The 11,554-nt window shown below is 39.7% G+C and overlaps 1 protein-coding gene across 3 annotated transcripts; it reads left to right on the forward strand.

Annotated features, from left to right (window-relative positions):
• The first annotated feature begins 244 nt into the window (after positions 1–244).
• Positions 245–11,051, forward strand: cxxc1a (CXXC finger protein 1a). Of its 3 annotated transcripts, none has more exons than XM_077572035.1 (14): positions 245–380; positions 1,265–1,389; positions 1,849–1,949; positions 2,030–2,145; positions 2,230–2,388; positions 2,545–2,745; positions 2,816–2,926; positions 3,192–3,415; positions 6,395–6,602; positions 6,696–6,806; positions 6,884–6,933; positions 9,084–9,180; positions 9,309–9,461; positions 9,580–11,051. In XM_077572035.1, exons 1-14 carry the CDS (start codon positions 378–380, stop codon positions 9,724–9,726), a joined length of 1,806 nt encoding a protein of 601 aa, XP_077428161.1. In that variant the 5' UTR covers positions 245–377; the 3' UTR covers positions 9,727–11,051. The 3 variants fall into 3 exon arrangements, with proteins under 3 accessions (XP_077428161.1, XP_077428177.1, XP_077428171.1); XM_077572051.1 differs by having other exon boundaries at positions 2,572–2,745; XM_077572045.1 differs by having other exon boundaries at positions 2,033–2,145.
• Positions 11,052–11,554: the final 503 nt, after the last annotated feature.

Here is an 11,554-nt window from a genome sequence, read left to right on the forward strand (position 1 = left end):
TTCATGTTTTTTTGTGCCTTTTTTTCATTTGGATAGTTACTAATATGTTATTTACTAATTAATTACAAAAAAATAAATATTAGGAAATAAATATTTTGGCTCGGGAAAAATTAGGTGTTTCAAAACAATAATAAAACGTCTAAAAATAATAAATAAAAGATAAATCGCCTTTTAGTTGTAGTTCTTTCTGTGACCTACGGGTGTCGCTGCCTTTCCGCTAGAGCAACAAAGGAAAAAAAAGAAGAAAAAGGAAAGGCTGAAAAAGATGCTACGGCTGATGCTGCTGTGAGGAAGAGGAGAATGGTGAAGTCGAACAAATAGAAGGCTGTTGATGAATTTGGGGAAATAAAAAGCGTATTTTGGCTTTCAAGCAAGTGATGGTGAGTCACATGACGGTGAAGTAGAAAGAAAAATGACGACGTCTATAATGCAATGGCGGCTGCAATGGTCTTTATTATACGCGCAATTGTTTTATCGTTCGTTCATTCTTAACATATGCCATATTCTCAACGGTAGCAAAAGTCTTAAGTGTGTGTTTTGATGCCAAGCAACAAGTATCATGCATTAGGAAAATCTAAATGTAATAATCCATCCTACAAAACATTAATAACCTACAAACATAAAACATACACGAGTTTACGCACTTTAAAATTAAATGAACCCATGAACATGTCGAAATTAGTTTTATTGTGTTTTTTAAATTACAGTGAATAATATAATTCCACCAAACCAAACAGTTTTGTAGTGAACCTGATGACTAACGTCATTGCACACTTGAGCTTTTTTTTTTTTTTTTTTTTACCAAAGTATGAAATAATTTGCAGAACTATAAGTAAAACTGACACGTGGAAGTTGCGGAATAAACTGAATGCGGTTCAGTTACAGCAGCTGCTAAAAAACAACAACTATAAGGTATTTTAGGTATTGTAGCCATTGAAAGGATGACAAGGAATGGGAGAGGGATAGGAGAATTCTGATACCGTCCTTCACAAGTACCCGATACCAGCCATGATATAAAAAAAAATACTGACACTGATTGACACGAAAGACAAATAAGTAGCAGCAAAAGAAGAATGTCTTCCGTATCAAGGCGAAACAATCTTGAGTGAAACAAAATTGGCAACATTTTTAATTAGCACAGCAGATTATTTTAAAATGGGTGATTGGCCAGAAAATTTTGATTGGTGTATCCCTGGTTTAAATAGGATTTACCTCTAAGAAAAACATTTGAAGCTAAGGAGTTATGTATCTGTTTGTCTTAAAGGCAGAAGAGGTGTCACATCATCATCCTGACGAGGATGAGGAAGGAGGAGGAGATGTTACCATGGAAAGGCCAAAGGGTCCAATCTACTGTGTCTGTAGGAGACCTGACATCAACTGCTTCATGATGTAATCCAATCTATAGCCTTAAAAATGATTCACACCTGTAACACACAATAACACTTGTAGAACACACATGTAACACCTTTAGGTCCCACATTCACACTTGTAGCACTCATGTGATATCTGTAGCATCTGGCGATTTAAGATGACATCACCTGTGCTGAGGAAGTAGCTAATGGCCAATCAGGGTTTTCTGGGTTTGGTCAGCAATTTCACAGCAAGTGGAAAAATATTTTTTAAAGGTATTAATTTTACATGAAAAACAAGGAAGTTATCAAATTGATTCTGGACAAAATATTAACTTTTTACTTTCTGAAAATGGCTCAATGAGTCAAGTATCCCTTTAATGTTCAAAATGCAGAGCTCCCTGAAATGGAAAGAGTCAACATTTAACAACACATGATGATGCCAAGCACTGTGTACAGTATGTCTGCCTATACACTGTGTACATTGTTATCCAATCAGAGGCTGCGATGGCTGCGCCGAGTGGTTCCATGGTAGCTGTGTGGGCGTGTCAGAGAAGGCGGCCAAAGCCATCCGAGTGTGGTTCTGTCCGTCTTGTCGAGGTGACTGGTCAACGTGTAACACCACGCACATCAAATATCGTGGTCAGCGCATATGGCATGTTAACTCTTGTCCATTTCAGAAGGCGACCCGACTCTGGAGATTAAGTATCGCCAGAAGAAGACAAAGGCGGCAGAGCCCGAAGAGGACGGCAGCTCGCCCTTTCAGTCCATGAGTGACAGCAGGCGTAGCTCACAGGTGGCTCGGCAATCAGGATCAAAGCACGTCGCGCTGTTGACCAAAGTTTATTATTGTTATTTCTGTCTCGCCTGTGTCACGTAGCAAATCAAACGGTCTGCACGCATGTGCGGCGAGTGTGAGGCCTGTTTGAGGACTCAAGACTGCGCCACATGTGATTTTTGTAAAGACATGAAGAAGTTTGGAGGCCCCAACAAGATACGGCAGAAGTGTCGACTGAGGCAATGTCAGTTCCGTGCACGGGTGAGTCATCACGACGTTGACCCAATGATTGCATCTATAGCACGCATATAATACCTGTGGAATACAACTTCACACCTGTGGCACACACATAACGTCTTAAGTACACATTTAACACCTGTCTGTGCTGAGTGAAATTAAGTGAGTTTTTTGCATAAGATGTGGCATGTTCCTGGTGTGGAGCAGAAGATGCTTCGCGTCAAAGAAGAGGAGATGAGTCGACGCAGTGCAAGGGGACGACGAGACCACCACAGGAAACACAGCGGACATCTTACAGATGAGGACGAGGATGAAGATGTGTTCAGTGAAAGTGAGCTGGAGCTCTACCAGCAGTACAAAGCTGCTGGATTTAGCGACCTGGTCAGTGGATGCTTCGGGGCCGGTGGGTTTCCATTGGCACTTTTTCCTGTGACGTGTCTTTCTGTTGCAGGTGTGGCACAGTGGAGAGGAGGAGGAAGAGGAGGAGGAGGAGGAGTCGCTGAGAAAGAAGGCAGTGAAGGTGAAACACGTGAAGAGACGAGAGAAGAAGCCAGAGAAGAGGGTGCGTGCCAATATACATAAAACACCTGTGGCACAGATGACACCTGTAGCATACGTGTTTAACACACACCTATTACATGTAACACATATGCAACTTTTGTAACACATGTAGCAAGGACGCTTGTAACACCTGTAGCATTTATGCCTAGCACACACTTAACACACTTGTAGCACACGTGGAACACCTGTAGCACATGCCTGTGTAATAACTGTAGCACACAAATTCATACCGGTACCACACGTAACGATGATGCCTGCGTCCGCAGAAATCACTCTCCACCCCCAAAGAGGAGACGCGGCGTCACAAAGCGAAACAGCGACACAGGGGGCGCGTGCGGCACAGTGAAAGAGGAGGAGGAGGCGGAGGAGAGGCGGATTCTAAGGAGCTTGGCAATACTCTGCGCCAGTGTCTCGGACCAGGCTGTGTTCAAGCAGCCAGGACCACTTCTAAATACTGTTCTGACACCTGTGGCAAGAAACTTGCAGCCAAGTGAGTGTCAGCCAACATGCACCTGTGTATTACACATTTGTTATATAACTTCTTTACTCACTCATTGAAGGGGCGGGAAAAACTTTTTACAAACCTTTTTCACAACTAGGAAACAGCTGTGGTACTCTGATCATATCACACCAGTTTATGCACATGTATATGCTTAGTACTATAGTGCCTTTATCATTCTAACGTAAACAATTTCACACATGCATTCAACCGTATGCACTGACAACATGTATTCATGTATCACCATGATATCACACCAGTGTAGGCATCAGTATGCCCCTATACCAGGGGGCCTGCAACATGCAGAACAAAATAAATAAATACATAAACATGGAATTATTGGTTCCAGCTCTTCCGCGTCGCGCAAATAAAATTATCGTACAATGTATTTTGATGTAAATATCGACTTTAACGGAGAAATCTGACTTAAATCGAAATTTGGGTTACTCCGCCGTAACTTGATGACTCTCTGTATATATTTTACATATTTTGAAGTTTTAGTTCAGATATTCTTTAAATTAACTCTTTCACTGCCATTGACGTTTATAGACGTCAAGTAAAAACCTACGGAGCACTGCCAATGACGTCTAAAGACGTCATCCAATTTTTTTTTTTTTTGAAACGGGTGCGGGCAAGGCTTCCGGAGCTGTGGTGAAAGTTTCCAGCCGGTCTGTTGTGCCTAATGACTATTTTTGGCCCCTAGAGGGCAGCGATGACTCTCTTTTGACAAGATCGGGTGGGCGTCAGTAGAGGCGGAGCTAGAGCATCAAGCAGGAGATGAGAATGGAAGACAAAGGAAAAATGGCGGCCGGTCGCGAGGAGCTCACGCCCGAGCCGTTTTTTTCAAAGACCAAAAGCATCGCTGAAAGAGCACATTGTTGACGACGATGATCATCATCGATGATGAAGATGAGGGTGGTGACTCCGTGGTTGGGAAGCATTGACGCGGCAGTAGAAGACGTTAGATGGAGCTAGATGGAGGAGGGAACGGGCAATGGCGAGCGTTTGCAAGCAGCTCTACACTTACAAGACGAAAGGCATCGACCAACGCTAAAATAGTACATTGATGACGACGATGATCATCATCGATGATGATGAAGGTGAATCCGAGCTTGACGGCGAAATTGGAACCGCTGACGCGGCGGCTATGACGGTGTCGTAACGCGGAGCGCAACCGAGCACACACAGGCGGACGTTCGATCGGACGACGGAGAGTGCCCCGAGTCCAATGCATATTCATCGGAGGAAGTGTGTACAGTCTGCTACTTGCTTTTTATTCCCCGGAAAAAAAGCCCGTCAAGAAAGTGTAACGTTTGCACGCAAAACGGACCAATGCGAAAGTGAAAGTAAACTGTTGTGCGAGTCCTGGCGTCTCCTTGCACGCAGGAGAGCGTTACAAAAGGAACAACTGTATTTGAAACATCCACATAATTGTAAGTAGTACCACAGTTGCACACATTTGTAAATAGTTTGCGAAATTGTTTTGTCAAATTGTTACACTGTTGAATGGAAATAAACGTATTTTGCAATCAAAAAACACTTTTTCATTGTTGGTGAAAGCGTTTTACAGAAGTAAAGCACTATTTAGGTGTTTGTGGCATCATTCATGGACAAAAAGAAGTGTACAATTCACTAGAGTGCATGAAATAACATCGTTTCACAAAAAGTTCTTTTTCTCCGTTTTTTGTTTCAAAACAGAGAATTTCGGTGAAAGTAACCATTTTCTATTGTTGATTACTGAAGAACGGAATAAGGTAGAAACAAACTTTTTTTTTCTGATGAAAAATTCATTTTTCATTTGGTAGTATGTGTGTTTCCATAGTCCAAACACAACATTTTCTGTGGACCTTGAAAGATCACTCAAAATGCTTAAATCGGCTGACAGTGGGGACAACCCGTTTCTGAAAACGTCTGGCAGTGAAAGAGTTAATTAATAATTTAGATAAAAAAACGAGTGATTAAATATTTTTAAAAATGTCACAAATGTGTAAGTTATCAGAAAAAGAGAGACGAAAGTAGATGAAGAAAGTTAGTTTAAACAAGTTTTTTTAAACATACCTAAACATGTCTAAAAGTGACCATAAAATGTCCAAAAAGGAAGAGAAAAAGCAAAAAATACCAAAAAGGATGAGAAAAAGCAAAAAATTACCATATAATGTACACAAAATTGCTTTTAAAAAAAGTCTGAAAATGTATTTTTTTTTAAAGAAGAAAAGTATAAGTTCAAAAAGTAACCATAAAATGTCCAAATACAAAAGAAGATTGGCAGAAAATTACCACTAAATATCTTTAGAATTGCAAATTAAAAAAAAGCTTGAATATTCATTACAAAAATATCAATCAATCAAAAAGTAACTAAAAAAATGTCAAAAATAAAAAGAAGAAATCCCGAAAATTACCATATAATGTACACAAAATTGCCAAAAATGTTAGGTAATTTATTTTTTTTAAAGGCAGAAAAGAAAACTAACTAACTATAAAATGTCCAAAAATCAAAAGACTAAATCCCCCCAAATTACCCCAAAATGTCCACAAAATTGCCAAAAATATCAAAAAATCGAGAGCAAAAATGTAGAAACCATAGCCATAAAATGAATGAAAATAGGCAGAAAATGGCCATAATATCTTCAGAAAATTGAATGCCAAAAATTTGACAAAGTCAGAAAAGTCTAAAGATGTATAAAAAAAAACTAAACCTGTAAAATTGCACTCACAAAAAAAAAAACCGAAAGACAAAGGTAGAAGAAAATGAATCTATTTTTATAGTGCTCTAATTAGCTCTTGGGCCCCCAGTACATTAGACTAACACTAACACACTGTTTCTTTCATCATAACGTTCAAAGGTGTTGCGTCTCCAGACAGATTTTTTTGTCATTTATTTGGCCTAAAATGTCTCTTTTGACAGTAAAGGTTGCCGCCCCCTTGCTCTATACAGCTAGAAGGCACTAACGTCACATTTGGTGTGCGCAGCCGCATCTATGAAATCGTCCCTCAGAGGATCCAGCAGTGGCAGCAGAGCCCCTGTGTGGCCGAGGAGATGGGGCGGAGACAGTTGGAGCGAATCAGGAAGGAGCAGCAGGCCACCAGGCTGCGCCTCACTCTGATGGAAAAGCGCTTCCACGAGCTGGAAGGCATCATCGCCAACTCCAAACTTAACCAAGTGCAACATGACGAGGAGGTACACAAAATGATCATATTGTTATTATATAGTTGCACAAATTGCGTGTGAATGCTGTGGAATTAATTGAGTGGTTGAAATGTGTGTGCACAGGCCAACGAAGGCGACGGCGACGACACAGACCTTCAAATTTTCTGCGTGTCCTGCAGCCATCCGATCAACCCCAAGGTAGCACTGAGGCACATGGAGAGATGTTACGCAAAGGTTGGTATGATGCGCCACCGGTTGCCAACTCCGTCAAAATCACAGTCTCTGACCACGGCTAACATTTGTCCCAACAGTACGAAAGTCAGACTTCCTTTGGATCCATGTACCCCACGAGGATTGAAGGGTGAGCACAACCCGTCTGTCTACGTGTCCACCTGTCTGTCTGGGCCTCAATAGCACACATTTAACATCTCTGGACAGACTTAACACCTTGTAGCACACATGTAGCACTTGTAGCTTACGTTGTACCTAAGGTAAAACTTTTTTTGATAAAACATAAAATAAATAGATAAATAATTAGAGATAGATTATTAGTAGTCAAGGAGGCTGATAACTGACACGGAGCAGATATTCATTTTTTCTATTCTTTGTTGTAATGTCTTCAAGCATGTTTATTGAACAACTTTTCAAAATGTAGAAGTTTTTTTTTAATCTTAGACAATAAAAAATCTAACAAAATGATCAGGGAGCTCCCAAGGTTATCAGTAAGTCTTAGTTAAATGGCAACTTAAAAAAGTAAATACCATAGCTCTCTATAGTTCCATCCATCCATCCATTTTCTTGACCGCTTTTCCTCACTAGGGTCGCGGGGGTCCTGGACCCTATCCCAGCTGGCTTCGGGCAGTAGGCAGGGTACACCCTGAACTGGTTGCCAGCCAATCGCAGGGCACACAGAGACGAACAACCATACTCACAATCACACTTATGGACAATTTGGAGTGTTCAATTAACCTGCCATGCATGTCTTTGGAATGTGGGAGGAAACCGGAGCACCCGGTGAAAACCCACGCAAGCACGGGGAGAACATGCAAACTCCACCCAGGAAGGCCGAAGCCCGGACTCGATCTCACGTCCTCTGCAATGGGAGGCGGACGTGCTAACCAGTCAGCCACCGTGCTGCCCTCTCTATAGTTTTCTACAGTAAATATTTATTTTTCCAATATTTAAAAATACCTGAAATCTTAAACTTTCACATTTCTACGACGGCGTATTAGGGCCACGTATAGTTTTTTTTTTTTTTTTTCAGAGGGCGGGAGCAATATTCCAAGGAAAAAAGTGGCAGATTTGCAAAAAAAATCAAAATCAAAAATCAAAAAAGTAGCGTAGCTATAGTCTAATCATGTGAGGATTCGTTGGTGGTTAATGGGACACTATTTATGAAATGAAAAGGCAGGATGGAGACGGATCCATTCTTAAATTTAAACTTTACTCGTCATTCACCGCAGCTAGAGCGACAGCACTTCTTGATCGCCTATCAGCTGACTAACACTAACCAATCAGGTGCTAGCATACTTTAGGTAAATGCAAGTGAATGACGGAGAGCAGCAGATTCGACACATCAACTTAGATACTTGTACAAAAAAATTAAATACCAAAATGTTTGAACGTGTAAATGATGATTTTGGAAACATAAATGTACAAGTAAATATACATTTTAACAAATTAATTTAAATGCTTAATCGTCCGAGTGTGGACCTTCGCAAAGGGAGGTGTCTTTGTCGCTGGCCAGTGGCCGCCGAAAACAACGCTTCAAAGAGCCAATGCTTAACATCATATGGTTAATCTCTGCTAAAGCAATTACTATCTCCTTATTTGGAAACCCGACCAAAAAGTATTGGCACAAACAGTCGAGTATACGCTACGTGTATTTCTCGTAAGTTTTTTTCTCGAAAATGTGCCACTTTATAAACTTGCAAATTTCCAAGTTTTTCTCTCTCGCAAATTTGCCACTTTATAAAATGGCAAATTTTTTCGCGGAATATTGCCCCCGCCCTCTCCCCCCAAATTTTTTAAAATTTTGTTTTAATGTCAAACAAAAACAAAAGGTTCAGAAGATTTCCAGGGTCAGCAGCATCTCTTATAGTGTTAACTAAAAAATTGTTGCCTGAGATTAAAATGGAATGAAATTTACCTTTTATCGGCCGTCAGATTAAAAAAAAAAGGCCAATACCAATGTTTGTCAAAATGCCCATTATCACTATCCCTAATAATAATAATAATGAAATAAAATAAATACAAAAGTGCTTTTAGAAAAGTGATCACTGAAACTACATTTTACAGTTATAAAACTAATCATAGCAAAAATGTCCTTTGTCAGGTAATATCATCCATGAGATTTGATATTTGATTTTCAACAATCACACACAGATGTGATCTTCTGTGCATTGACAGCTGTGGCATAAATGTAACACCTGTTGTAGCACACCTGTGTTTGCAGAGCATAGCGGATTGAGACGATATTATAAAACATGGCATGTTGCTTGTGTCACACAGAGCGACTCGCCTGTTCTGCGACGTCTACAACCCTCACAGCAAAACCTACTGCAAACGGCTGCAGGTGTTGTGTCCGGAACATTCCCGAGATCCAAAGGTTTGATTCGCTTCTTTCTCAAATTTAATCCATTTTTACCCCATTCGTCTACAGAAAACGAATAGCAATGACAATATTCCCAAATAAGTTGGACTTTTTATTTAATGTTGTTTGCACGTCTCATCCAGGTGGCAGCAGACGAGGTATGCGGCTGCCCTCTGGTCAAAGACGTCTTTGAGCCCACCGGCGAGTTCTGTCGGGTCTCCAAGAGAAAGTGCAACAGACACTACTGCTGGGAGAAGCTCCGGCGCGCCGAGGTGGATCTGGAAAGAGTTCGAGTGGTATGTAAAGCTCCCTGTGAGGGTCCAGCGGGAATATCCTGTCATATAGAAAAAAGAAAAAAAATGACCATGTGTGAGTACTTTGCCTATCTCTGCTTATGCGTGTTTTTCTTGCCAGTGGTACAAACTGGATGAGCTGTTTGAGCAGGAGAGGAACCTGCGGGCGGCCATGACCAACCGGGCGGGTTTGCTGGCTCTCATGTTGCACCAAACCATCCAGCACGACCCGGTAACCACAGACCTGCGCTCTGCCAAAGACCGCTAGACGCGCAGCAGTACACTACAAAGAACTCCTCGGTTCATTGTCAAATGATTCACTACAATTTTCTACACGTTTACATTTTAACAGTGTCATTTGATATCAGTGTGATATCCTATTGCTTTTCTATTTTTGTACTTTGTTTCCTTCTGTGTTTTTGTTCATAAGGTTTGCAAAAGGGGTTGAACATTTCTGGTCAATTTCAATGTGAAGGTAAGCAAGCATACGGTAAAAAAATTTGTCATAAGCAGACATCCATGCGAAATAAGACAATAAAAAAAACAAGACATTTCCAAAGATTTCTCTTTAAGTAGACTCTTATCAAGTTTTAAATGCGTTACTTCTCAATAGTCGACCTTCAGTTAGTAAATTTCTGGTTTATTCCTGTTTATTACCACGAACTGAAAACATTCCAACTTTGAAATTTCCTAGAATTTTGCACACCTAGCTGTAATCAAAGTCTAACATTAAAAGCTGGCAGCGTTTTGGTCACTCTTGCATTCTAAAAACATCACATTCGCTTTTTTGGGTGGAAAGAAAGGAACACTTTTAACACAATTATCTGCAATCTATGACCTACATCATCCATCCATTTTCTTAACCGCTTGTACTCACAAGGGTCGCGGGGGGTGCTGGAGCCTATCGCAGCTGGCTTCAGGCAGTAGGCGGGGTACACCCTAAACTGGTTGCCAGCCAATCTAGGGCACACAGAGACGAACAACCATCCACACTCACAATCATACCTATGTACAATTTGGAGAGAACATTTAAACTCAACCCAGGAAAGCCGAAGTCCGGACTCGATCTCACGTCCTCTGCACTGGGAGGCGGATGTACTAACCAGTCACCCACCGTGCCACCGTGACATAGATCAATAGATCTCTAACTTTACACTCCAAGTACCACTGAAGAATAGCTTATGACAACCCATGACCATCATTAAAATGTATTAGCTTAGCATGAAAGTTATATAAAATTGTACCGTAACCTAAATAAAGCTTAAATTCAAATGTATTGAACTTAAAAGTTAAATGCAATTTAACTGCAATTAGGCAGATTCTTTTGTGTACTGCACTTTGAGAATTATTTATCTAAAACTTAAAACAATGATCATTTAACGAATGTGCCATTTTCCAAAACTCAAATATTATAAATATAAATGATCCATATTAACATTAAAAATGTAAACAACAACGAGCTTTTGTGCTTCATTCGTTTTTAGTGTTTACACATTACAGTAAGGCAAATCTCTAAATTATTTCATGAGATAAAATAATTAAAAATAAATAAATTACATTATTATTAAAATACATTACATTATAATTAACCAATTTTGGGGCAAAAAATTATCTAAATTAATGCAACAAAGAATTTTTGTTTAATAAAACAATTCATGCAAATTTTGAAATTGTGATGTGGTTTATTGATTTTATTTATATAATAAATTAACCAATTGTTAAAGTAAAAAATGGGAATTGTTTATTAATTTTGTATTGTATTATATACAATCAATTAAATAGCAACACAAACGAATAAATACATCATGATCGAACATACAGCTCTGGAAGAAAACGGAGTCCAAAAACTATTAAAAAAAAAAAGTCCCACTGGAACATTTTTTGTTTGTTTTTGTGTGTATGTTTTGCCATTTTTCATTTTCTGCAAGTAATTGAATTGACAGCATTCGTGTTTGTAATTTGGGGCTCATGTTTGTAGAATAAATCAGAAATAAAATATAATTTAATATTCTTCATAATATCAATCGGATTAAAGAATAGGGCGATTATGTATCTTCCTCGCCCATTGTAGCATACTTCCATCCACTAGGTGGCGA

This window comes from Vanacampus margaritifer, chromosome 1 (assembly GCF_051991255.1).
Source record: "Vanacampus margaritifer isolate UIUO_Vmar chromosome 1, RoL_Vmar_1.0, whole genome shotgun sequence".
NCBI lineage: Eukaryota > Metazoa > Chordata > Actinopteri > Syngnathiformes > Syngnathidae > Vanacampus > Vanacampus margaritifer.